This window comes from Mirounga leonina, unplaced genomic scaffold (genome assembly GCF_011800145.1).
Source record: "Mirounga leonina isolate KUSES-001 unplaced genomic scaffold, KU_Mleo_1.0 Mir_126, whole genome shotgun sequence".
Taxonomy (NCBI): domain Eukaryota; kingdom Metazoa; phylum Chordata; class Mammalia; order Carnivora; family Phocidae; genus Mirounga; species Mirounga leonina.
The window spans coordinates 22,352,843-22,380,756 of NW_023270314.1; the positions used below are offsets into that span (position 1 = coordinate 22,352,843).

Below are 27,914 nucleotides of genomic sequence, written 5' to 3' on the forward strand. Positions count from 1 at the left end.
CTAAGACCTACCTATCTGATCCCCAAGCCAAAGGAGTATTGCTTGGTAGGTGTAAAGCTAGGTAGAACGTAACCTGGGAAGAGAAAATGGTGGTTTTCCTTCTCTTTCCCCAACTCCAAGCTATAAACTAGTTTCTTTATAAAGTAGGTCTATCTAAACCTGGTCTAAATGGTACTGAGACTTCTGAATCTTGTTACTGCTATGTGAAGGGATAAAAGGACTGTTCATTTGGGGCTTGGGGTTTATAGATAAGGTGCCCTGGTCCTTGGGTCAGTTCTCCTCTGCCCCTAGGTCAATGACAATGATATTCTTAGGAGGTAGAAAGGTCCTGAGGTCTCGTCTACCTAGAGGAGTTAGTCAAGAGTGTTATGGAAGATCACTTTAGTACTGTGGTTCATTTAGTGGTCTCTGGGAAGCATAGGATAAAAGTGTACAGAAGACAGCCAAGTAGGAGAAGGGGTTCAGAGGCCTTATGGGAGTGATGGGAGTGATGTGACAAAAAGGGAGGATGCTTAATGCCTGATTTTGGATGTGGGGCTAGTCTGCAGCTTTTGATCTTATGGCTAGATGTGGGGTGGGCTGGCTGCTTGGGGTTATGTGACTGGAGTGGCAGTGAGACTAATGCCCAGGACCCAAAGGTTCTGGCCTGTGCTGGAAGCCTTCATTTTGTTTTGTTTTGTTTTTTATGATTTTAAGTAATCTCTACACCCAAGGTGGGGCTCCACCCTACAACCCCGATATCAAGAGTGGCATGCTCCACCAACTGAGCCAGCCAGGCGCCCTTGGGAAGCCTTCATATTAAGGGGGCATTTGTAAGACAGATTTCCCGACACTGGATGCCGAATTGACAGCCCATAAAGAGCACTGGATATTCAGGCTCCTGCCTTTGCTTTCCATCTCCACATATTGGGGTCTCTTCGTATCTATAATACCATGGCCTCTGCTGACCTCAACTGATCACCAGACAGCCAACTCTGGCATCATACACATGACGTCACCTCTATGGCCATTAAGTCATTGACCAAAGACATTCATCCCGAAAGCGTGCCAACAGGGTAGGAGGAGCTGGCAAAGATCAGTAGCCGTGAGAGTATCTTAAAGGATTGGCTTCCGAGGATCTTCTAAGGTCGGAGTCCTTGGGACCTTTTTCTCTCATATTCCCCGCAGAACAAACCCCAAATGTGTTAAGGGCGAGAAGGGAAGCCTAAGAAGGAAGTTAACTGAGTTATCAGGCACATATTTAGTCACCTACACGTCCCACCCGCCCATCCGTAATTAGCCTAACCCAGGCGATCCAATCCTGCCCTCCACAACTGCTGTCAACGGCTCAGGTCCCGCCCCCACATACACCGGACCAATGGCCGAGCCCGAGGCGAATCCCCTGAGAGGGGCGGGAACGAGTTCGGGCAGTGGGTGGGGCCTCACTGAGGACCCCGGGCTGGGCGCCGCCGCCGGTTTGTCTACCCCTTCCCTCAGCCACCTCCTTTCAACCTTGTCCACCCGTCGGCGCGGCCTTTGGTGCAGCGGCGGCGGCTCTCGTTCCTGCCGCAGCTCTCTCCCCTCCTTCCCTCCCCACCAGATCCCCGAGTTCGCCCGTCATGGCTTTACTCACTGCGGCCGCCCGGCTCTTCGGAGCCAAGGTGAGCAACTGTGGGAGGGAGCGCGCGGCCCCAGGGTGGGGCCGAGGCGACTGCAGGCCGTCCAGCGCCGGGGTCTCCCTCCCCTACCCATACGCACCCCCGTGAGCCTTAAAGGGGCCCTGCGCTTGGCTGGCCGCCAGCTCTCTGTGGGACTCTTCAGGACCATGTGCTACGCTGGCCTTCTGCCCCTGGGGGTGAAGAGAGCGCTGCCCGCCCGCGGCATGCGGTCTTGGACGGGTGGAGAGCTCGGACCCTACTGTCACCCGCATGTCTAGGGTGGAAGAACCCTGGAAAAAGAAGGAGCTGCCAGTGGAGAACATAGGTGTTGTGTTCCATTGGAGTTAGGGAAGAGGCCTGTTTGGAGGAGGGGGTGCGGGGGTAGGAGAAGTGGCAGGGGTGAATAGATGTGCTCCCTGTCCCAGGGCCAGAGCTGGAGCGGTGGCTAATTTCGGCTTCTGCTTTGTAGGGAAGGCCTTGTTGGTTCCTAAATTGCCTTTTCCATTTCACCAACCCAATTTTTGAAGCTTTTAGTGACCGAGCTTTAGCAGTTCCTGCTAGTGGAGTGGGACTCAGGTTCTCTTTGTCCTTGGGACTCTTGCACTTACTCTTCATATAGGAGGAGCTTGGGTGGGGTGGAACCCTTCTGTAAAACCTTCTGCATGATTATCACATATGGTTGGAGAAAGAACCAGAAAGGTTGTTCTTCCAAACTGCAGGCCAATTAAGTGAAGATACCGGGCAGGATATAGTACTGCCAAAGTCACATGACCAACCCTAGTACTTGCTCACTCAGGTTTAGCTACTGCTCTTAAGTCTACCCAGGAGAAAGTGCTCTCATTCTTTGAGGCCCTAATTTACTTGAATTTTGTTGCCTTTGGATCATAGGAATCTTGTTGCAGTAATGGTGCTTTCAATTTAAAATTGCCAGGACATTTGTTTCTGGGTAACTTAGCTCTTTAAATAGAGAAACTGCTGTGTTGAGGGGGGAGTCCTCTGATTCAGGCAGGGACGGTCCCACAAGTGACCTTGACTTCTGCAAAGAATTTATACTTTCTCTTCTGCAGATTAAAGCTGCTGGCACCTGAAGGAAAGGAAAATCTTAGAATGGTTTTGCTGCGTTATCTTGCATGATTGGCAGATAAGGTGAAGCCTGTAGAATTTACACTGGGGTTCTTCCAGGTGCCCAGCAGCAAGGTGGAGGCTGATCATTTGGGAGGCACTTGTCTTACGTGACTGTTGTTTCTTCTGCTGCCAGGGAACAGGGTAAGGAAGCCTCTTGGGAAATGAAGCAAGTTCTAGATAGTGTTTTGGCAGAATAGGGGACAGGACACTATAATTAGCTCATTCCAGAGCTCCTAACCCGGACCAGATAGATAATCTAACTCTCAGTGAATTTGAAAAAGCTTTTAGAATTTACCTTTTGAATTTATTTTGTCTTTTAAGCCTCTGGGGAAGCCCAGAAAGCCTTTGGGATGACAGTGCCTCATAATTGTAGAATCATTATTGTTTTGTTTACTTTACTGTCAGGAATGAAACTGAGGATCCCAGAAACCTGTAACTTGGAAGTGATTTGAAGGCTTTTGACCCTTAAAACTAGCAAAGCCCAAGAAACGCAGGAGTGGAAATTTTCTGAGATCTAAGTAGAATGACCAGGATACCAGGAAGCCTGCTCAGTTTGTCCGCATTGCTAACACCTGCCTAAGTTTTCCAGATTAGCCTGCAGCTTAACTGGTACTCAGTTTTACTTTTGCTATTAAGGTAGGCTTTAAAAGGCAAAAATAGTTTTCTGATCTGGGAAAACTGACCCCTACCACTTTGATTCTCAAGGTCAGATGTAGTTTCACTTTTCTCAGAAGAGATTTTTTTTTTTAACCTTGCTAGGTGATACAAATGCCAGTCATTGTTGTATTGTTCCACCTTACCCACTTTCAGGTAATTTAATGAACACCTGAGTTGGAGAGAGGACTTCAGAGCCTCCAGATTAGTTGACTTCTTATTTACCCTGATGAACTTAACACTAAGCAGTGGCCTTAGTATCAGCTGTGGGTGCCTTAGCTTTGTGATGTATTATCTTTTCACTTGTGGTCTGGGTCTGGATTTGGGTTGGAGGTTAGGCTGTGGCCACCAATTCACTTCTGGACTATTAACACCAGTGTGACTTAACAAATCCTAGTTACTTCATGTACCATTGAGAGTTGCTCTTCCAAGCTAGGATGTTCAATGACTTTGAGAAAATCAAGCCAAAAGTGGTTTTTTATGTTATTACTAGACCTTTCAGGACATTTAAGTGAATACCCATAATTCCTTTACAGTAGACCTGCACCACTGAACATCTTTATAAATCCTAGTCTGAAATTGGGTTCAACAAAACTAAGTCAGTTTTTTCTGTGAAATGTTACTTAGGCTTACAGCCCAGAACTTTTATTTTTATTTTTTTAAACATTTTTAAGTTTATTTATTCAGATAATCTCTACACCCAACATAGGGCTTGAACCCACGACTCCAAGATCAAGAGTCACATGCTCTTCCAACTTAGCCAGCCAGGCACCCTTTACAGCCTAGAACTTTTTTTTTTTTTTTTAAGATTTTATTTATTTATTTGAGAGAGAGAGCACAAGAGGGGGGAGGGTCAGAGGGAGAAGCAGACTCCCTGCTGAACAGGGAGCCCCATGTGGGACTCGATCCTGGGACTCCAGGATCATGACCTGAGCAGAAGGCAGTCGCTTAACCAACTGAGCCACCCAGGCGCCCTACAGCGTAGAACTTTTAAAGGCAAGCGCCCAAATCTATGTGCCTTCACTTTGATTATCAGCCTTCCCAAAGTGATGTCAGTTCCTCGATGCTTACTAGATGGGCTAAAGATGAAAAACGGAAAGCAAAGCCTCCTCGTGTGCTAATAGTGGGATGACTGCATTTGTCCTTCCTAGTGGCCTCTAAATTTGTAACAGATGAATGCATGGGTCTGAGGAAGCAGTGAGGTGAGCAGTGCTAAAGCGGATCATTAGAAGGGAAGGCTGGTATTCCTGTTTCTTTCTTTTTTTTTTTTTAAGATTTTATTTATTTGAGACAGAATGAGAGAGAGAGAGCACATGAGAGGGGGGAGGGTCAGAGGGAGAAGCAGGCTCCCCGCCGAGCAGGGAGCCCGATGCGGGACTCGATCCCCGGACTCCAGGATCATGACCTGAGCCGAAGGCAGTCGCTTAACCAACTGAGCCACCCAGGCGCCCATTCCTGTTTCTTAGAATCCAAGTGGGCAGAAGGCAGGAAGACAGATGTGGTGGATCTCTCTAAAGCTACACCGTAATACTTTTTGCCCTGTTTCAGTGCTTTAGGTGATAGAGTTGAGTAGGGTATGAAATTTAAAACAGTAGTGTAGCAAAGCTAGCAATAGGTCTTTCTGAGTATTTGACTTTCAGCTTTTCCCTCAACTGCCCAAATTCCTTTTTTTTTTTTTTTTGAAAATTTATTTATTTATTTATTTATTTGAGACAGAGAGAATGAGAGAGAGAGAGCACATGAGAGGGGGGAGGGTCAGAGGCAGAAGCAGGCTCCCTGCCGAGCAGGGAGCCCAATGCGGGACTCGATCCCGGGACTCCAGGATCATGACCTGAGCCGAAGGCAGTCGCTTAACCAACTGAGCCACCCAGGCGCCCTCCTTTTTTTTTTTTAAGACTTTATTTATTTGTCAAAGAGCACAAGCAGGGGGGAGCGGCAGGCAGAGGTAGAGGGGGAAGCAGAGTCCCTGCTGAGCAGGGAGCCCGAAGTGGGACTCGATCCCAGGACTCTGGGATCATGACCCGAGCCGAAGGCAGACGCTTAACTGACTGAGCCACCCAGGCGTCCCACTTTTTTTTTTTTTTTTTTAAGATTTTGTTTTTAAGCTATCTCTGCACTCAATGTGGGGCTCGAAATCATGACCCCAAGATCAAGAGTTGCACGCCCTCGATTGAGCCAGTGCTCCTGAACTGCCCAGATTCTTTAGGTCCCTGTCTGTCTTTCTTTCTTTCTTTTTAAGATTTTGTTTATTAATTTGAGAGAGAGAGCATGAGCGAGCAGGGTGAGGGGCAGAGGGAGAAGCAGACTCCCCGCTAAGCAAGGAGCCCAACATGGGGCCCGATCAGGGACTCCAGGATCATGACCGGAGCTGAAGGCAGGCGCCCAACCAACTGAGCCACCCAGGTGCCCCTAGGTCCCTGTATTTCTTTCTTTTTTTTTTTTTTTAAGATTTTATTTATTTGCGAGAGAGAGAGCACATGAGAGGGGGGAGGTTCAGAGGGAGAAGCCGACTCCCTGCTGAGCAGGGAGCCCAATGCGGGAGTCAATCCTGGGACTCCAGGATCATGACCTGAGCCGAAGGCAGTAGCTTAACCAACTGAGCCACCCAGGCACCCTGTATTTCTTTTAACACGTTATTTTAAAAGTTCTTGAGGTGCGTGGGTGGCTCAGTTGTTTAAGCATCTGACTCTTGATTTTGGCTCAGGTCATGATCTCAGGGTTGTGAGATCAAGCCCCGAGTTGGGCTCAGTGCTGGGCATGGAGCCTGGTTGAGATTCTCTCTCTCCTTCTGCCCGTCCACCCCTAAAAAAAAGAAATGAAAAATAATAGGGGCGCGTGGGTGGCTCAGTCGGTTGAGTCTCCCTTTGGCTCAGGTCATGATCCTGGGATCCTGGAATCGAGCCCTGCGTTGGGCTCCCTGCTCAGCGGGGAGTCTGCTTCTCCCTCTGCCCTTCATCCTGCTCGTGCTCTCTCTCTCTCTCTCTGTCCCTCTCTCAAATAAATAAATTGAAAAATCTAAAAAATATATATTAAAAAATGAAAAATAATAAAAAAATGTAAGTTCACAGTGGGCATCATCATGTGGGTTGCTTGTTCACATTGCACATTCATGAATCCTATCTTCAGATTCTGATTCAGCAAAGGTGGGATGGGATCTGGAAACTTGTTTTGTTTTTTTAAGATTTTATTTATTTATTTGAAACAGAAAGATGGAGAAAGCAAGCACAAGCAGGGGGAATGGCAGGCAGGAGAGAAGCAAGCTCCCCTCTGAGCAAGGAGTCCAACATGGGACACCATCCCAGGACCCCGGGACCATGACCTGAGTCAAAGGCAGACACTTAACCAACTGAGCCACCCAGGCGTCCCAGGAAACTTGTTTTTCTTTTTTTTTTTCCAAGTACTTCTGTTGACTGATGATGCCTGGTGGTCCCTTTCTGTTGGGCCAGTAAAACCAAATGTAGGTCTTTTTATTTGCAACTTTATTGAATGTGTATATGAAATTTTTGAGTATTTGGGGTTTTTTTTTTTAGTGATTATTTTAAAAATGGACTTCAAGTGACTATTCTAAGCAATAGTTCATTTAGGCTATTTTCTCTAGGTTTGTCTTCCTAGGCCTTTTTTTCAAATGTCTTTAGAAAAGTTTCTTGGGGGGCACCTGGGTGGCTCAGTCGTTAAGCATCTGCCTTTGGCTCAGGTCATGATCCCAGGGTCCTGGGATCAAGCCCCGCATCGGGCTCCCTGCTCCTCAGGAAGCCTGCTTCTCCCTCTTCCACTCCCCCTGCTTGTGTTCCCTCTCTCGCTGTCAAATAAATAAATAAAATCTTTAAAAAAAAAAGTTTCTTGGGACGCCTAGATGGCTCAGTTGGTTCGTGTCAGACTCAGGTCATGATCCCAGAGTCCTGGGATCAAGTCCCGCATCGGGCTCCTTGTTCATCGAAGAGCCTGCTTCTCTCTCTGCCTGCCACTCCCCCTGCTTGTGCGCTCTCTCTCTTTCTCATAAATAAAATCTTTAAAAAAAAAAAAAAAGTTTCTTGTAAATTTCTGGACCAAAGTGTTAGGCACTAAAACTTGTGAGTACTCCTAGTGGAAGTGAGAGCAGTTTCTAGTTCCCCAAAAACTAGTAGGACAGCAGATCCTATATACTTTATTCACTAGTGTACACGTAGTGTGCATAGAGTAAGTAGGTGTTCAGAAAATACTTGTTAAACTGTAAGGATTTCTATTGAAAGGAAAATTAGGACTCTTGATTCTTTTCTGAGGTCTTTGGTGGTCTTCCTTGGAGTGAATCTTTAGGGAAGAAGAGTGTTAGAAAATGACAATTAGGTAGAATTATTAAGGAAACTCCTATGAGTATGGAGGGGGTCAAACTAGGAAATCTGAAGATTACTGTGCTTAGGCTATTAGGTGGCCTAACCAAGTGGTGCAGGCCGGCTTCCAATACCACCATTGTGAAACACAGATGTTAAAAGGCTTTAGTTCTCTGACCTGGTTTTGGGGAGAGAGAAGCCTTTGTCCTATGCGTGTTCTTTTTCCCTTAATGCAAGTTGTTCCTTCTGCATTGGAAGCCTTTGCAACACAAGCTTTTTCCTACCAGTTATTAGTGTATTATGTTTGCTTCATCAACTAAGCCAGTTCTGCTGGCTTGGCAAGCTCTGATCTTTTTTTGATGAAGGACAAGGGACGAGGGCTCTTAAAATCAGGAGCATCTCTCTCAGGCTTTTAATGTTGGAGCTCTTGGATATGTTGTAGGATATGTTCTAAATGTGCCTGGGATGGAGGATCAAAGAAAATTTGGCTTTTCCCCTTTGGAGTATAGGTCCTAGGTGTGGATCAATGATGATAATAGGCTAAGAGAAGTAAGAGGGAAAGAACCACTTTTTTAAGTGCTTATTCACATAGGATTCTTTTGTTCATAGAATTTTAGGGACGAGGGAGTAGTTTCAGGTGATTTTTGGTGATTCAGCCAATACCCTATTCCAAAAATACCCTAAGTATTATAGGCAAGGCAAGTCTTTGGCATGGCAGAATTTCCTGCATGTACTATTAGTCCTTTTCCTCTCGGCCCTTTAAGATAGTGGTTCTTTTAATTATATTTTTCTATTCTAGCACATTTGAGAACTACAGTGCACTTCCATCAATAATAGCAAACTCTGTAGGAGAGTTCTTGCAAGGGATGGCAGCGTTTGAGGTTTGAAAAGGCCTCTTAGTGATTGTAATACCCCCACCCCCACCCTGCAGAGAATCCCGGGCTGTCAGACAGGTGAGCCAGGCCCTTGTCTTTGGAAGCAGCTCTCTCCATCTCTCCCCTTGAAGGAGCTGACCTATTGAATGAGGTAACTCCCTGATTCGCCTGACAGCTACTGTTCCAGTAGGGTGACTCTACATGTGGCATGCTACCAGAAGGCAAAAGCTTACTTGCCACACCTCGGGAGTTAGGGGGAGGAGCTGGTGGGTGAAAGTTCAGGGATGACTCAGAGGTTTGTAATCTGCCTGTCCCATCAGTGAGTATATTCTGAACATACTATACAAAGCTCTTCAGCAGGTTTCTTTGGCAGCTAGGAGGTAGATGAACTGAGGTGTATAGCCTTGGGCATGATAGTCCTCCAGTATCTCCTTCTAGTCATATGTTCTGCTGGGTAGTCAAATTTGTTTCCTCTGCTTGACACTCCTCCCCTCTTGATCGGGAGGCCCTTAAGGCCCTAAAAAAGGAAATCAGGGCTTTATTTCCTGTTCTACCAGTAGAGGGAATTATCCGTTCACCCCTTCCTCAGGCTTGACTGCCTCTTTCCTGGAATCTAACTCTAGGAGAGAGCAGTGACACTTGACATGGTAGGTAATAGGCCAACACTTTCTAAGAAACACGTATTTATTGAACTCGCTTATGTAGAAGGCACTGTTCTAGATGCTTTCATGCAGATATTTTGTACAGTCTACTTGTCTACCCCAGAGTTGGCTTTGTTATTATCAATTGAGAGAGATGAAACCTGAGACTTAGAAGTTAGGTCATATAGCCAAGGTAACATAGCAAGATAGTGGCAGAACCTGGACTTAAGACTTGATCCTTAATAATTGTACATCCCAGGGTCTACATTCTATCCTTCTGTTCCCTTAACACCTTAGACCATGTATGTGTCTCAAACTTTATTGTTCATATGGATTACCGAGTGAGCTTGTTAAACTGCAGATTTGAATGCAGTAGGTCTGAGGTGAGGCCCAGGATTCTGCATTTCTGACAAGCTCCAAGTAATGCAAATGCTGCTGGCTAGGCAGTTATATTTTAAATAGCAAGGCTTTTGAATACCTTTACATATGTCCTTATTAGAGTTATCAGACTTTGAGCTAAGTAGCTTGAGTGTTATCCTAAACATGGAGAAGGAAAGGGAAACAATACAGTTGACCCTTGAGCAACATAGTTTGAACTGTGCTGGTCCACTTATATGTGAGTTTTTTATGGTACAGTACTGCGAGTATATTTTCTTTTCCTTAGGATTTTCTTAGTAACATTTTCTCTAACTTTTTTGTAAGAATACAGTATGTAATATATATGACATAGAAGATAGGAATGAATAGACTTAATGTTAGCAGTAAAGCTTCTGGTCAACAATAGGCTATTAGTAGTTAAATTTTGGGAGAGTCAAGAGTTATATCCAGATTTTTGACTGCATGGGGGGGGGTTCCTGCATCCCTAATTCCTGTATTGTTCAAGAGTTCAGCTGTAGTTAGTTGTTTTGCTTTGGATGTCTGTTATTAAGTAATGGAGCTGGGGCTAGAACCCAGATTTCCTTTCCAAATTCCAAGTTATGTGCTCTGTCTTCTACACCATTAGGTAAAATTGTTCTAACTTGAATTTTTCCTATTCTACTCTTTCAAGTGGTTATATCAATGAATTGCAGCCTTTAAAATCCTTCTGATGGGGTGCCTGGATGGCTCAGTGGTTAAGTGTCTGCCTTCGGCTCAGGTCATGATCCCAGGGTCCTGGGATCGAGCCCCGCATCGGGCTCCCGTCTCCGCGGGAAGACTGCTTCTCCCTCTCCTACTCCCCCCGCTTGTGTTCCCTCTCTCTGTGTCTGTCTCTGTCAAATAAAAAGAAAAAAAATCTTTAAAAAATAAATAAATAAAATCCTTCTGATTTCTTCAGTCATCTTTTAAGCTTCAGGGTTAGCCAAAAATATGACTAATCCTGATGCTGAAGGGTACGAGAAAATGGCTATACTGTTTAATTTTATATATTTATTATATAACAAATGCAAAGTATTTGCTTTAGGCCAGATGTCATTTTAAGTGCTTTGAAAGTGTTGACTTAATTAATCCTTACAGCAATCCTTTGAAATAGGTACTATTGTTCCCATTTTCGAGGCATAGAAACATTAAATGACTTGGCTGGAATCACACAGGTGATAAGTGGCCAACAAGGGCAGTAGAAACAGAATATACTAGCTTTATCATATAGCTACTTAGCCACGCTATCCACAGACTAGTGTTGCTTTGCAAATTGGAGATCTGGCTAAGAAGTGTTGCTGATGGAGATCAGGGACAGTTGAGATCAGCCCTCTGAGTTACTCCTGAGGCTCCTCACATGAAATGGCAAAGACGCTCAGTACAAAGGTAATGAAGACTTCGCTGATGTCGGAAGTGGGGTGATAGTTTAGTTCTAAGTTTCTCTTCCTATGCGTGCTCTTCAAGTAGTAGTCATATAAATAGATCTGAGAAATGACTATAACAAAGCAGCAGTTAGGACCCATCTGATTCCTCTAAGTGATGTCTCATTCTCACATCCCTGTTAGCTGTTCTGCCATCCTTTTCTTTCTGATTTCCTCTTTTTTGCTGTTTTTTGTTTTATCTTGAAGTAAAAGAAGAGGGCAGCTCATTAATTCTAGCAGTTCCCTCTCACAATGAGGAAAGAAGCTATTTTTTTGTTTGTTTTATGTTCATATTTGTGGAAGAAAGGCCTCCAACCTGAGGGAATTCCATTTTCATCTTTTTTTTAAATTTTTTTTAAAGATTTTATTTGAGAGAGAGCATGAGCAGGGGGGAGGGGCAGAGGGAGAGGGACAAGCAGACTCCCCGCTGAGCGCAGAGCCCAATGTGGGGCTCAATGCCAGGACCCTGAGATCATGACCTGAGCTGAAGTCAGACACTTAACGACTGAGCCACTCAGGCACCCCTCCATTTTCATCTTAATTAGGATCTGGACACTCACTCTTTGTTGAGCTTGGATAGATTTATTTTTTCCCGTAAGATTTAACCTTAAACTACAGCCAGCCATTGTAGAAACTTTTTTTTTAAAAGATTTTATTTTGGGGGCACCTGGGTGGCTCAGTGGTTAAGCGTCTGCCTTTGGCTCAGGTCATGATCCCAGGGTCCTGGGATTGAGCCCTGCATCGGGGTCTGCGCTCAGCGGGGAGTCTGCTTGTCCCTATCCCACTCCCCTTGCTTGTGTTCCCTCTCTCCCCCCGTGTCTCTCTGTGTCAAATAAATAAATAAAATCTTAAAAAAAAAAAAAAGATTTTATTTAAGTAATCTGTACACCCAATGTGGGGCTTGAACTCACAACCCCAAGATCAAGAGTCACATGCTCTTCTGACTAAGCCAGCAGGGTGCCCCTGCCATTATAGAATCTTAAAAGATGATTTAAAAGTGGAAAAATTATCATTATGGAGATTTTAACATCTTTTTAACATCTTTCTTCTCTCAGATATGTTCCCCTGTAGCCTTTTTAGAAACCAAACTGCCGCAACAACCAACCACCCACAATTAAAAGGTCTGCTGCAGGGCTGATGTAGTCTCCGGGAGGTGGCCCTTCTATAACAGGGGATCGGTGGGACCGTGGAGCATGGAACAGAGCTTATTCTCTTGTTTTCTCTTGTTCACTTTTTGGTGACTAGTAAGAAAAGGTAAAATTATTTCTTAGGTGCTAGGTCAAGTTCCCATTTGCATCATGTAGGGTAAAGAGACTAAAGGCCTGTTTGTGCTACCTATTTTTGTTCCTCAGTGAGCCAGAACAGACTCTTTAGAAAGTTAGTGAAAGGAGTTAAAGACAGTCCTGGTTAACAAGCTGAGGCAGTACCCCTTTGTTTTAGGGACATAGTAGCTTACCTTGTACTCTCTGAATTTAGCTTTGAATTGATTTTTTTTTTTTTAATTTTTAAAATCTTTTTAGTTTTTAAAGATTTTATTTTACTTTTAAGATTTTATTTATTTATTTGACACAGAGAGACACAGCAAGAGAGTGAACACAAGCAGGGAGAGTGGGAGAGGGAGAAGCAGGCTCCCTGTGTGGGGCTCGATCCCAGGACCCCGGGATCATGACCTGAGCTGAAGGCAGATGCTTAACAACTGAGCTACCCAGGCGCCCCAAGATTTTATTTATTTTAGAGAGAGTGTGTGTGCATGCACATGGGAGATGGGAGGGGGCAGAGGGAGAGAGAGAATCTCAAGCAGTCTCCACACTCTTAATTTTGGATCAGGTCATGATCTCAGGGTCATGGGATCAAGCCCCAGTTGGCTCTGTGCTTGGCGCAGAACCTCCTTAAGATTCTCTCTCCCTCTCCCATTGCCCCTCTCCCCTTCTCTAAAAAACAACAACAAAAAAACCTTTTCTGAAGGCTCTGTTCCCTTTTCAGTTCTCCCTGATGCCCCAAGAGAAGGAGTACTAAATTCTAAAACATCTCCAGCCTTACTGAACTCTCACCTTAGGCATGTAGTGTTTTGGAATTTATACAGTACTATTGCTTCAAATGATTTTGAGTGCAATCAGACAGCAATGTAGTAGTTACAAGAAAAGGTGTATCTGGCCTTTTGGCAAAAAGAGGGAAGGTTTGGTGTTGCTCCTGGATTAGATTGTGTGTATATGTAACCTTTTTAGTTTGCAAAGTGCTTTCACATCATTGTAATTTATCACAAGACAACCTGTGAGATATGTGGTGGGTATTTAACACCAGTTTTATAGATGAGAAAAATGAGGCTTACTTTGACTATCTCATTTTATCTTCAAAATAATCTTGTGCAGAAAAGTTAAACTTGTCAAACTTTATAGGTGGTTAGTAGTATAGTTGGTTGTCTTATTCAAAGGAAGTGTTGAACTTTCTGTTGCAACTCAGCAGTCTTTTCATAGAAAGTAGCTTTTCTTTTGGGGGAAAAAAACCTCTCTCTAAACATGGAAAACATAGGCTAGCTACAGTATTCATCTTTGTAGTGAAGAATAGTCTTGAAGCTCAGACCTGTCTTTATAGTTCTGAAGTATATCTTTAAAAATTCCTTTAGTACAGTTGTGTCGGTGATAAACTCAGCTTTTGTTTATCTGAAATGTCTTTATTTCACCCCTTTTGTGAAGACTTTTTCCTCACCTGGTTATACAACTTTAGCTTAATAATTATTTTCTCTCAGCACTTGAAAGGTAATTTTCCAGTTTTCTAGTTTCCCAATGCTGTTGCTGAATAGTCTCTCAGTTGTTATATTGTAGGTATTCTGTCTTCTCTGTGCTTTTTCCAGGAACCTTTGAAGTAGTGTGGTGAAAGGCTACCTCTGCCTGTGGGCTCTCCTAGACTGGAGAGGTTGAAGTGCTGCCAAAAGACTAGGTGCTGGAGAGATCTTACCAGCAGGGCTAAGTAGTTGATCAGTTTCCTCATTTGCTTTTCCAAGAGCCATTCAGAACTATTGACAGCTAGATTGGGATGGCCTGGGTACTCTAACAACTGCCTTTCTGACCTTTTCTGTGCCTAACAAAGCCCAGCCCTGAAACCCAGATGATGGGAAAGAGCCTCACCTCAGGGAATGCTATTAAAGCCATTGGATACAAGACGCAGAGTTAAATCTGCTATTGCCTCCAGACTGGGAATGCCTTCAAAGCTGTTCAGGGTCTTTGACAGCTTTTTTCTGTCAGACTGTCCTTGGAGGCTAAGATGGAGAGAAAGAGGATGAGTCACTATAACTCTTTGTTAATATATAGGAGGGAAGAGTAACTGTTGCATAAGGTTTTGTGTTTTCTTTGCAGAATGCATCTTGTCTTATTCTTGCTGTTCGGCATGCCAGTGCTTCCCCTACGGTAAGGTTTGGAAAAGAGGGCTGAGAATCACTGAGGCAGTTTGATCCTGGGATTGTGGGGTGGGGAGCAGCAGTTGGTTACCACCTAGCCTCTCATCATTATCCTAAGTGACTCTGAGAGGTATCCGTTGTTATTGTTGTTATCAATATTAAAATAGTATTACTACTATTTAAAAAAATAATCCAGGGGCGCCTGGGTGGCTCAGTCGTTAAGCGTCTGCCTTCGGCTCAGGTCATGATCCCAGGGTCCTGGGATCGAGCCCCACATCGGGCTCCCTGCTCCGCGGGAAGCCTGCTTCCCCCTCTCCCACTCCCCCTGCTTGTGTTCCCTCTCTCGCTGTGCCTCTCTCTGTCAAATAAATAAATAAAATCTTAAAAAAAAAATTGATATTCCCATCTCACTACATTATTGGATTTTTTTTTTTTTTTTTTTAAGATTTTATTTATTTGACAGAGAGAGAGAAAGCACAAGCAGGGGGAGTGGCAGGCAGAGGGAGAAGCAGGCTTCCTGCTGAGCAAGGAGTCCGATGCGGGACTCGATCCCAGGACCCTGAGACCATGACCTGAGCTGAAGGCAGACGCTTAACCAACTGAGCCACCCAGGCGTCCCAAGAAAGCCAATTTTTTTTTTTTTTAATTTATTTATTTGAGAGAGAGAGAGCGCAAGAGGGGGTAGAGTTAGAGGGAGAAGCAGACTCCCCGCCGAGCAGGGAGCCCGATGTGGGACTCGATCCCGGAACTCCGGGATCATGACCTGAGCCGAAGGCAGTCGCTTAACCAAGTGAGCCACCCAGGCGCCCGAAAGCCAAATTTTAAAAAGCAGTCTTAATATACCTACTTTGTAGGAAAAATCTAATCGACATTTTGACCATCACTTAACCTCTCTACTTCTCTTTTTAGAATTTGAAAGACATATTGGCTGACATGATACCTAAGGAGCAGGCCAGAATAAAGACCTTCAGGCAGCAACATGGCAAGACAGTAGTGGGCCAGATCACTGTGGACATGGTAAAGATTGTGGGGTTTTGGCTGGAAAAAGTAGCTCTGTAATGTGCCTCAACAGAAATACCATTCTCTTCACCGACTATTCAGAAGCATACTGTCCCATACATGGAAATGTTGGCGCTTATGATGTTCGTTAAAAATTAGACTGGTCTTTTCTGTAAATTTAATAGTTGAGCCTAACCTAATTTACCTATGGGAGGGATGAATGAAGTTTCTATTCTTCTTCCCAACCGCTCAGCTTTTGGGGCCAGAACTGTTAGAATTAATGCTGTGCTGATCATGCATTTACACCACAGCTCTAGCAGGCTGACTAGAACAGTTTTAGGATGGCTTCTTCTCCAGCCCGAAGAGTCTGAGCAGCTCTAATGATAATTCCACAGCAGTGTTTAGCCTTTGGTCTCTATTTCCTTTCCCTGTTGTAGATCCCATTCTTTTTTTTTTTTTTTTCCTCTTTTTTAAGATTTTTACTTATTTGACACAGAGAGAGCACAAGCAGAGGAGTGGCAGGCAGAGGGAGAGGGAGAAGCAGGCTCCCTGCTGAGCAGAAAGCCCAAAATGGGGCTCGATCCCAGGATTCTGAGATCATGACCTGAGCCGAAGGCAAATGCTTAACCGTCTGAGCCACCCAGGCGCCCCTGTAGATCCCATTCTGTTGACTTTGGTTGGTGGGAATGAGGAGGTAAGAGTGGGTAGAAGAGGGTGCCTGGGTGGCTCAGTCGTTAAGCGTCTGCCTTCGGCTCAGGTCATGATCCCAGGGTCCTGGGATCGAGTCCCACATCGGGCTCCCTGCTCTGTGGGAAGCCTGCTTCTCCCTCTCCCACTCCCCCTGCTTGTGTTCCTGCTCTCGCTATGTCTCTCTCTGTCAAAAAAATAAATAAAATCTTAAAAAAAAAAAAAAAAGAGTGGGTAGAAAAAAAAATACAAGAAGAAAAGCAAACAGAGGCAGACACATTAAATAAAGATAGCAATTTTTCAACTTAAATTTTCATTTCCAATGTTAGCAGTCTTCTTGCAAAGTTTTAAGTTAACTCCTCAGAAATCTTTCTACAAATGAAGTCTTGCAAGTCAAAGAATACATTTCCTCTCTCAGATCACATGAAACACTAACAAGCTCTAGCCTGAATTATTCTACTGGTTACATCCTGTCTTTTTCTTTAGATGTACGGTGGCATGAGAGGCATGAAGGGATTAGTATATGAAACATCAGTTCTTGATCCTGATGAGGTAAGAGACCCTCATGTCAACACTAATAATCACAGAGTTTACTGACTGTTGTGCACACCATGGATTAGACTGGTGAGGGTAAGGAAAACAAAGCGTCTGCCTTCATGTTTTGGAAGATGGAAAATAGGTACATATGGACTAACTGAAGAACAAGTCTACCTTTTCAATATATCAATGAGTAAAACTAAAAGTACCAAACAATTAAGTTATGTGAAGATTTAAGCTTTAAAAAAACTTTTTTTTTTTTTTTAAGCTTTAGAAACTCTAACTTGTTGAAAGGTCTGATAAGAATGAGACTAGTCAATTATGTGACATCCAGGCTGATAAATTTAAAATTTGCACCTCTTACTCTTCTCCCTCAAGGGTATCCGTTTCCGAGGCTACAGTATCCCTGAATGCCAGAAACTGCTGCCCAAGGCTAAAGGGGGCGAAGAACCCCTGCCGGAGGGCTTATTTTGGTTGCTAGTAACTGGACAAATCCCAACAGAGGAACAGGTAAAGCAGAAGGTTATTAGCCCTTCTCATTCTTCCCCTTCTTTGCCTTTCTCTAATCTCAGATACTTAATCCTGATCGGTTCTGGGTGGTAGTTTATAGGGATGTGTAGTGAGGGGAAGGAATCAGAGCAGAGTTCTGCTGTATAAGTGGCCTGGGTTGAATTCTCTTGGATTTTCTTTACTCAGATGTCACTGTCTTTATTTCTCTTCGTTTCCCTTGCCTAGTGTTCTGAGCAATGTCTCCCTTTCCACAGGTGTCTTGGCTCTCAAAAGAGTGGGCAAAGAGAGCAGCTCTACCTTCCCATGTGGTCACCATGCTGGACAACTTTCCCACCAATCTACACCCCATGTCTCAGCTCAGTGCAGCCATTACAGCCCTCAACAGTGAGAGTAACTTTGCCCGAGCATATGCAGAGGGTATCAACCGAACCAAGTACTGGGAGGTAGGAAATTTTGATGGCAATGATTGATGTGTGATGAGGATACAAAGGACTTGCATGTGAAGGAAGAAAAAGGAATGTAGAATCTTTAGGAGAACTACTTCTCTGAGTTACGCCAGAAGCTCATTAAACACATTTTATTTTAGGCTTGCTTGCTTTTTTTTTTTTTTTAAAGATTTTATTTATTTATTTGGAGAGAGAGAATGAGAGAGAGAGCACATGAGATGGGGGAGGGTCAGAGGGCGAAGCAGACTCCCTGCCAAGCAGGGAGCCTGATGCAGGACTCGATCCAGGGACTCCAGGATCATGACCTGAGCCGAAGGCAGTCGCCTAACCAACTGAGCCAACCAAGCACCCTAGGCTTGCTTGCTTTCAGTCCTTGGGATTACATAGGTAAATGGAACATGCTTTCTATCACCAAGGTTATTGGTTTGGTTAGGGTGATATATACATGTAAAAAGTTACAGTTCAGTATCTTGCTGTAATAGAGGTATTACACAGAGCTGTTGGGACATTGGAAATTATGTGGCTTAACTGCAGGGTCCCTGAGGAAGATTTTGCAGGGTAGTCTCACCCTAACCCCAAAAAGTCCCTTCTTGTTCTTCAAATAAGGAGAACCTTGAGATGTTAGGTGAATGGCAGCTAAGGCAGTTCTAGAGTTCTAGAGTCCTAGGAGGACTAATGCCAATCAGCCAAATGGGGTTAGTATCCTGGAAGTAGGATCCACACACAAATGAGCTTTCTTTTCTTTTTTAAGATTTTATTTATTTGACAGAGAGAGACACAGCGAGAGAGGGAACACAAGCAGGGGGAGTGGGAGAGGGAGAAGCAGGCTTCCTGCCAAGCAGAGAGCCCGATGCGGGGCTCGATCCCAGGATTCTGGGATCAGGCCCTGAGCCGAAGGCAGACGCTTAACGACTGAGCCACCCAGGCACCCCTGAGCTTTATTTTCTGAAAATGAAATGTGACCCTTGAACTGGTTGGAGTATGTGAAGACTGTTGTGCCTTGTCCCAGTGCATAGTACATAATTCCTTCCATCCTCTTTCCAATACCCCACATGGGACTCACAAACACTGGGTAGAAGACAAGTTACCTGGCTGGGTTTACAGCAAGACGTCTCATTTTCTTTTTTTGTTTGGAGACAGATAATATGGGAACAGAATGGTTCCTTTTTGCAAAGCAGGTATACTAGATGATTTGACCAGGAGAAAGCCTCCAAAGAGTTCACTTGATGCATGGCACAGAAGAGCATGCATGGCCCACTGGTCTGATGCAATCCTCGGGGTTTTGGCAAATCCTGCTTCATTTGGTTGGTCAATATTTACTCATTGCCAACTGTGTATAAAGAAATGTGTTTGCTGTTGGGGGAAAGAGGGAGAGTGAGTTTGAAATTATTGTGGTTGGCATTGAGAAGGAAGGTATAGGAATGATGGAAAATATACACATTCATAAGCACTTAAAGCATATATAAAGCCGTACATCAGCAGGTTCAGAAGTTTGTATAATCTGAATATATTTTCCATTTTCTTTCTTTTTTTTTTTTAAGATTTTATTTATTTATTTGAGAGAGAGAGAATGAGAGAGAGCACATGAGAGGGGGGAGGGTCAGAGGGAGAAGCAGACTCCCTGCCGAGCAGGGAGCCCGATGCGGGACTCGATCCAGGGACTCCAGGATCATGACCTGAGCCGAAGGCAGTCGCTTAACCAACTGAGCCACCCAGGCACCCTCCATTTTCTTTTTTAAATGCTATTCAAGCAATTGTTATTTGTATGGGCCACCATAACAGAAAAGTTTAAATTGAGATCAGCAGTTCTATATTGACCACTCAGATGTGCCTGTTACTGCTTACAGTGCTGTTGTCTTGACTGTCAGGAGAGGGGGAGAAAACAGCTTCTTCATGCTTTACAATAGATGCCTATAAGATATTTTCCCAGGCATCCGAACATGCTTCATTATTTCATACTGTCCTTCATTGAATTGTTAAAATCAATCTTGTTTTAACGTATAGTCATTGATCTGCCATTATCTCTTCGTGAGATGTCACGTGAGTGCAGCTGTCTTGAGGTGAATGTGTTATATTCCAGGACTTTGCTGATCTTTTGGAGAGTGTTTATAAGCAGTACTGATGTATTTGTCAGCCTTAGGATGTGTGTCTAAGTTCACACTGCACAAATATTAGCACCAGTAACTGCTTTAGTAGAGCTTCATGCTCTTTTGCTGTTATATCTTGTTTCTTTCTCAAAAGTCAGACACTATTTCTTTTTTTTTTTTTTTGATTTTTATTTATTTATTGAGAGAGAGAGAGAATGATAGAGAGCATGAGAGGGAGGAGGGTCAGAGGGAGAAGCAGACTCCCCGCCGAGCAGGGAGCCGGATGTGGGACTCGATCCTGGGACTCCAGGATCATGACCTGAGCTGAAGGCAGTCGTTCAACCAACTGAGCCACCCAGGCGCCCCCAGACACTATTTCTATTAGTTCTCTGCCTTGGTTAATTTAACCATAGGCTACTTAAGTAGAAATGCATAACATCATTAGGCTGGTTATTTCTGTTTAAAAATTTATGTTGAGGGGGTGCCTAGGTGGCTCAGTCGTTAAGAGTCTGCTTTTGGCTCAGGTCATGATCCCGGGGTCCTGGGATCGAGCCCCTCATTGGGCTCCCTGCTCAGGGGGGAGCCTGCTTCTCCCTCTCCTACTCCCCCTGCTTGTGTTCCCTCTCTCGCTGTGTCTCTCTTTGTCAAATAAATAAATAAAATCTTTAAAAAAAAAATTTATGTTGAGTTTATGTATGACCTGAGTTTTTACTAGAGCATCAGTTCATACTGTTTTGTTTTTTTTTTTTTACATATACCTCAAGAGGATGATCTTCTGCATGCAACATTTCTTCTATAACAGAGATTAATAGTATAATCTATTGAGTTGAAAAAGTTAGGGCTCTTGCTGAATGACCTCACTCATGACCATGAGATTGCTGTGATGCAACCAGCTGTTTAATTGTGAAATAGCCTTAAGATGTTGAATTCAGGGCGCCTGGGTGGCTCAGTCGTTAAGCGTCTGCCTTCGGCTCAGGTCATATCCCAGGGTCCTGGGATCGAGGCCCACATCGGGCTCCCTGCTCAGCGGGAAGCCTGCTTCTCCCTCTCCCACTCTGCCTGCTTGTGTTCCCTCTCTCGCTGTCTCTCTCTGTCAAATAAATAAAAATAAATCTTAAAAAAAAAAAAGATGTTGAATTCAGTAAAATTTGCTAAGTAGCTGACAGATCAAGTTTTTGCTGATAATGCCACTTTTGTAAAGCCTATGAATGGTATACATAGATTTTGAAGTTTTTATAATAAAATCATCATCCAAACACCTGAAATTTCTTGGAAACATGCCAGATTTTATGCTTAAATGCTTTATAATCATCTGATTTAATCCTCAGAACAACCCTATGAGGTAGATGTTATTTGTTATTCTCATTTTACCGAATGGGAAAACTGAGGATTAGAGAAGTTAAGTAGCCTGCCCAAGGTATGCAGCTAATAAGTGATAGAGACCGGATTCAAACTTGAGTTTCCTTCACTCTGGGGGCTCTTTACAATTAATACTAGCTTTCTTCTTTGCTGTGTCTCCTTAATAATGATTGAAAGCTAACTACTTGGCCCAGGATTTTACTAGCCATAGAGATGCTGGCTCACGTTAATGATTATAGTCAGCTTTGTAACCTTTATTCCAGATAGTTGTGATGTTGGCATGTCTTAATTGTCTTTTTATTCCCAAGGCTTTATCAGTGAAGAATGTGTTGGTACAAATAGCTAATAGTACCTCAGTTTTAGCTTATTAAAGAAGAAATAACAGGAGTTCTTTTGTCAGTTTTTGTTTCATTTTGTTCTCTTCTTGACTATACAGCACTGACCACAACAAAAGGCAGGATAAGGATCCCACATTGTCATACCTGGTCTGATACATGTTAGTTTATAAACTTCATTCTCAGTAGTGGAAATTGACACAATCTCCTTTATGTGTTTTCTTTTTGATGTGGCCATTCATACTTTCCAAATAGTTTTGCAAGTTAGTATATATTCCATAGATAACAATTTATCTAGCTCAGGATCCTGTCCTTCTTGGCATTATGCTAATCAACCCAGGTGTCTTAGAACTGCATATACTTGACGCAGGCTTCTGGAAGTAACCTACTTCCTTGGGGGATATAAAGGAGGTATAGTTAATAGTATGATTGTCATGTAAGTAATCTCCTGAGAACTTGCAGGTGTTAGGCTGTTTCTTGCTTCAAGTAGCTTTTTAATTTTGGCAGTATTCTTACTGAATCCAGCAGCATTGACAAAATTCACTGACTAAATGATACTTTTTAAAGTTATTTTAAAAAAGAAAGCAAAACCAAAACCCTGTCTTGTCCCTAAGGAACTTAAAATCCCTTTGAGAAGATAAAATTGAGACATAAGAGTTGAGCAGGCTATTAATATCACAAGCAACTAGATTATATGTTTCTCTCTTTTTTAAAAAGATTTTATTTTTAAGTAATCACTACACCCAATGTGGGGCTCTAACTTACAACAGTGCTATTTATCGGGTGGTCTTTTTTGCTTTAAGTTTAAATTCCAGTTAGTTAACATACAGTGTAATATTAGTTTCAGGTTATAATATAGTGGTTCAATACTTTCATATATCACCGGGTGCTCTTTTGGATAGTCTTTCTTTAAAAAAAAAAAAAAAAAATTGAACCTGAATCTACTCAAGCCTTTGTTTGTTTGTTTGTTTGTTAAAGATTTTATTTATTTATTTGACAGAGAGACAGCAAGAGAGGGAACACTAGCAAGGGGAGTATGAGAGGGAGAAGCGGGCTTCCCACCGAGCAGGGAGCCTGATGCAGGGCTTGATCCCAGGACCCTGAGATCATGACCTGAGCCGTAGGCAGACGCTTAACGACTGAGCCACCCAGGCACCCCTCTGCTCAAGCCTTTAGATCTAACTCTCAGTTTGTAGAAAATACAGTAGACAGGAAAGCATTAAATGATATCACAGGTATATAACCAGCAAAATCTAAACTGGGAAATTCTCCAGAATGAATGATCCAATTTTCCACAAATAAATTGCAAAGTTAAAAAAAAAGAGAGAGAACAAGAGGGACTTTAACATTGATTGAAAGAAACTTCAGAGACTATGAGATGATTGCAATGTGGGCTATTTTCAGTCCTGAATCAAACAAATGAGGTGGAGGGCTTTATAATCAGGGAAATTTGAATACTGAGTAGATACTTAATGATATTGAAGATTTGATTTTTTTCCTGTGGGATAATGGTTTTGTGATTTTTATTTATCAATAGACTTTATCTTTTAGAGATACATGCTTAAATATTTATATATTGGAAAAAAAATGTCTGAAATTCACTCACAATAATTTGGGAAGAGAAAGTAAGGGAGTGATGAAACAAGAATGTCCATGAGTTAATTGTTTAAGCTACATGATGCTTATTAGCTGAGTGGGTAACTTTGGGAAAGTTACTTGACCTGGCCAAGCCCCAGTTTCTTCATTTATAAAATGTGGGATATATTACCTTACAGGACTCTTGTGAGAAAAGAAAAAAAAAAATGCAAATAACATATCACAGTGCCTGTTATATAATAAGTGCTTAAAAAATGGAAGCCTTTGTTACTGTCTAACAGTTGAATGCCACTGACCCTTGGCATATATGGTGAATTTTCTTTGAAAGATGGAACATAGAATTAATTGTTAAAACCTAGTGTCTTAGCACATTCATTGAGTCATGTACTGGGAAAGATCATGATTAAACATAAAAGGCTTCAAAATCTGACTTTGGGGGCACCTGGGTGGCTTAGTCGGTTAAGCATCCGACTCTTGATTCTGGCTCAGGTGTCATGATCTCAGGGTCTCATGAGATCGACCCCTGTATGGGATTCCGTGCTCAGTGGGGAGTCTGCTTGAGATTCTCTCCCCCAATAAATAAATAAGTCTTTTTTTTTTTTAATATTTTATTTATTTGAGAGAGAGAATGAAAGAGAGAGAGCACAAGAGCGGGGAGGGTCAGAGAGAGAAGCAGACTCCCTGCCGAGCAGGGAGCCTGATGCGGGACTCGATCCTGGGCCTCCAGGATCATGATCTGAGCCGAAGGCAGCCGCTTAACCAACTGAGCCACCCAGGCGCCCTTTTTTTTTTTTTAAGATTTTATTCATTTATTTGACAGAGCACAAGCAGGGGGAGCAGCAGAGGGAGAGGGGGAAGCAAGCTCTCTGCTGAGCAGGGAGCCCAATGTGGGGCTTGATCCCAGGACTCTGGGATCATGACCTGAGTTGAAAGCACTTAACCGACTGAGCCACCCAGGCGCCCTAGAAATAATGTTTTAATATACACAAGATACATGAGATATGTGTGAATCACTTAGTGCAGAGCCTGGATCATAAATTATTTAGTTAAATAGTTATTGTTGTTAGCCTCCATATATAACCACTGAGCATAAAACCATCAACCAAATAGCCCAATCCATGGAGGACAAGCAGCATCCTTGCCAAATTCTTTTTTGATAAATCCTTTTTTTTTTTTTCTCCATTTTCCTCCTCTCATCAGTTGATTTACGAAGATTGTATGGATCTGATCGCAAAGCTACCTTGTGTTGCAGCAAAGATCTACCGGAATCTCTACCGGGAGGGCAGCAGTATTGGGGCCATTGACTCTAAGCTGGACTGGTCCCACAATTTCACCAACATGTTAGGCTATACCGATGCTCAGTTCACTGAGCTCATGCGCTTATACCTCACCATCCACAGGTAAGCTAGACTCAGCAACCATAGCCACCAGGATTCCTGGATTGGTAGAAAATTTTAAGAAAAGCTCCTTAACATTCTCATCTTCTGGGAACAGGTGGTAGGCGACAAGGAGATGGAACATGGCATAAGGGATCACACAAGGCAAGAAAGGAGTCTAGTAAAGGAAGTCTTACCATAACCACACTAAGAATGAAGTAATGCTTCTAAGAAGCTAGGGAAAGGTACTAGTTGCTCACAGTAGGTGATCTTTCAGCTTTCCAGGAGCTCCCTCTTCTGGCCATTGCTATTAAAGCGGGAGTGAGAGTCTGGGAGCTTGGCACACAGGCATCAACCATGACCTCTCCAGCCCTGTGGATTAGTGAACAAAGACTGGTAATGAGATTGGGACATCTCTTACCAGAGCTTTTCTCCTTTCTTATTTCCCCCACAGTGACCATGAGGGAGGCAATGTAAGTGCCCATACTAGCCACCTGGTGGGCAGTGCCCTTTCAGACCCCTACCTGTCCTTTGCAGCAGCCATGAACGGGCTAGCAGGGCCCCTGCATGGTTTGGCAAATCAGGTAAGACTCTTCCTTTTCTTTTCCTGCTCCATGTTTTTCTTACTCCCTTGCTTTTCTTCTGATCTTGGCATTCTCTCCTGGCATATGTGTTGATACTGTTTCATTCCCCAAACCGTACCCATAGGAAGTACTTGTTTGGTTGACACAACTACAGAAAGAAGTTGGCAAAGATGTGTCAGATGAGAAGTTACGAGACTACATTTGGAACACACTGAACTCAGGACGGGTAAGCAGAGATGCTTAGCAGGTAGGAAAGAAGCCAAGACCCAGGGTTGTACAATTTGGTAGAATTGAGAATAGAATGAAAGAGGCCCCCTAAGGCTCAGTCGTTAAGTGTCTGCCTTCGGCTCAGGTCGTGATCCCAGAGTCCTGGGATCGAGCCCTGTGTCGGGCTCCCTGCTCAGTGGGGAGCCTGCTTCTCCCTCTCACTCCCCCTGCTTGTGTTCCCTTTCTCGCTGTCTCTCTCTCTGTCAAATAAATAAATAAAATCTTTAAAAAAAAAAAAAAAAAAAAGAGGCCCCCTAAGTTAGAGCAGACTCTCCTCCCCCATATTTGTCTATCCTGAAGAATTTAGAAAAGACAAGAACTTCTACTTGTTGGGCACCTGGGTGGCTCAGTCGTTAAGCGTCGGCCTTTGGCTCAGGTCATGATCCTGGGGTCCTGGGATGGAGCCCTGCATCATTGAGCTCCCTGCTCCGCGGGAAGCCCGCTTCTCCCTCTCCCACTCCCCTCTGCTTGTGTTCCCTCTCTCACTGTGTCTTTCTCTGTCAAATAAATAAATAAAATCTTAAAAAAAAAAAAACAGAACTTGAGAATACAACTGGCTTTTTTACCCTCACTCTTTTCAGGTTGTCCCAGGCTATGGCCATGCGGTACTAAGGAAGACTGATCCACGATATACCTGTCAGCGAGAGTTTGCTCTGAAACACCTGCCTCATGACTCCATGTTTAAGCTGGTTGCTCAGCTGTATAAGATTGTGCCCAGTGTCCTAGTAGAGCAGGGCAAGGCCAAGAATCCTTGGCCCAATGTAGATGCTCACAGTGGAGTGCTGCTCCAGGTGAGTCTCCCTTCCCTGCTTTCCCTTTAATTTGTGCCAAACCCTAATGTTCTCTGCCATGCAGAAAATCAACTTCCTAGTCAGAGCAAGGACTCATGCCTCCTTCCTTACCCTTTTGATAAAGTTGCCTACGGTGGAGGGCAGGTGCAGGCGGAGGAAAGGGGTGTCCTCTTTTCAGAATCCCAGTTACTGTACTTTTCCTAGTGTCATTTCCATTTAAGGCTGACTCGGTTAAGGTTTCTGTCATCCTGGACTTGGGCATGCCTTTACCTTGGGGCCTTCACCAAAACTTTTTTCTCTTTTATCTTGCAGTACTACGGCATGACAGAGATGAATTACTACACGGTCCTATTTGGGGTGTCACGGGCACTGGGTGTCCTGGCACAGCTCATCTGGAGCCGAGGCCTAGGCTTCCCACTAGAGAGGCCCAAGTCCATGAGCACGGATGGTCTGATGAAGTTTGTGGACTCTAAGTCAGGGTAAAACTGAAGACTGGGGGAAACTAACTACCAGAAAGTGAGGGAGCTTTAAAAAAAAGAATAATTTTGTTTTGTTTCAGGGGGCTTTTTAAGATTTAAGATTAAATTGTATCTGAGGCACTGATATTAAGGTTGAGGTTAAAATATAAATTAAGACTTTAAAAGATAAAAAGTAACCCCTTCTTCCCCAACCAGTTCCTTTCTCCTGCCTGGTGAGTTGCCCATCAACTGTAGGGTGACCAGGACTAGTGCATGTGGTATGGGTTAGGTTTGGGCCCCCCACCATCTCTAGAGTGAGAATCTGGCTTTCCTTTGCCTGGGTCAAAGCGGTTGCAGAGAATCTGCGGTCACTGCAGAACTTTCGGTTCTTCTCTCCAGCCCTCCATAGGCCAGCAAATCAGGACTGGCCTCTTCTGTTTCCATAGGAATCATGTTGGATTGTCAGCTGTACCAAGCCCCATTGCTCTCTCCCATGCACACAGACACTTCCTAGCAAAGACCTGTGGTTAGTTGGAAATCTTTGGCATTTTTTTTTAATGCTACCAGGTGACCATAAAGGCCATGGCATTTGTTGTGACTGGCACCCAGTATTTGATTTTTTTTTTTTTTTAATTATCCCATGAAAATTAAGATCTGGAGTGTTCTAATTCCCCACTACTTTAATACTCCCCTCCTTGCAGATTTTCTATACCTGCTGCACCTCAGGCTGAGGGTGCTCTGGACCTCCCCTTCTTGGTCCTTACTAGAGACCTCTTTCAGCAGGTTGTATACGCTACTGTCTAAGCTGTGGTCCCTCCCAGTCATTTGGCTTTATCAGGGCTTAACATGAACTGAGTTTTCACTTCTGTGGAACACAAGCCACTACCCTCTTTTTTTCCCCCCCTTTATTTTAGTATGCTTTGGGCCAGTGAATAAGGACTTGGGAATGACCAGCATGATATCTTCATAGTCTGGTTCCAGGGATATAGGTACTTCTTTCTGAGCAGGGAAATTATTTAAGATTGGATGTGGTTTCCTTTGAGTATCAGGTCCTGGGGCTGAGAACATTAAAAATAGTAGGCTTCCCTCCTCTTTCCCTGCTACCAGGAAATATCCCTTTATTTATCAGGGTCCTTATCCAGCCCCTTCCCCAAGAGCTCACAGTACAGTGTTTGTTTTTTAGAAGCCCCATTTGCACAGGTTTTCAGTGACTCAGAATGCTCTACTGCCTTTTCTTTAAGAAAGGATTGAAATACACTCCTACTGTGCCCCCTTCCTCCCTTGCAACTCCTGCCTGTGTTTGTGTGGATCCCTAATTCCTAGAACCACGCCGAGATGGACACATTGTAAACCCCTGGGTAACTGTCAAGTCATGATCCAGATTTCAGGTTGTTCTGTATAAAATGCAAAATAAATGTTTTTATTAACAATG

The 27,914-nt window shown here is 43.7% G+C and overlaps 1 protein-coding gene across 1 annotated transcript; it reads left to right on the forward strand.

Moving 5' to 3' along the window:
- The first annotated feature begins 1,422 nt into the window (after positions 1-1,422).
- Positions 1,423-27,914, forward strand: CS (citrate synthase). The gene is made up of 11 exons (XM_035002377.1): positions 1,423-1,640; positions 14,410-14,460; positions 15,360-15,467; positions 16,623-16,688; positions 17,052-17,183; positions 17,438-17,626; positions 24,207-24,406; positions 24,837-24,966; positions 25,091-25,192; positions 25,815-26,024; positions 26,337-27,914. Exons 1-11 carry the CDS (start codon positions 1,599-1,601, stop codon positions 26,505-26,507), a joined length of 1,401 nt encoding a protein of 466 aa, XP_034858268.1. The 5' UTR covers positions 1,423-1,598; the 3' UTR covers positions 26,508-27,914.

Excerpts from the sequence above, each read along its gene's own strand:
- CS (XM_035002377.1), top strand. The coding sequence starts at position 1,599 with ATGGCTTTACTCACTGCGGCCGCCCGGCTCTTCGGAGCCAAG. Across the intron at positions 17,184-17,437 it reads AAATCCCAACAGAGGAACAG|GTGTCTTGGCTCTCAAAAGA; the intron begins GTAAAGCAGAAG and ends CCCTTTCCACAG. Across the intron at positions 26,025-26,336 it reads ACAGTGGAGTGCTGCTCCAG|TACTACGGCATGACAGAGAT; the intron begins GTGAGTCTCCCT and ends TTTATCTTGCAG.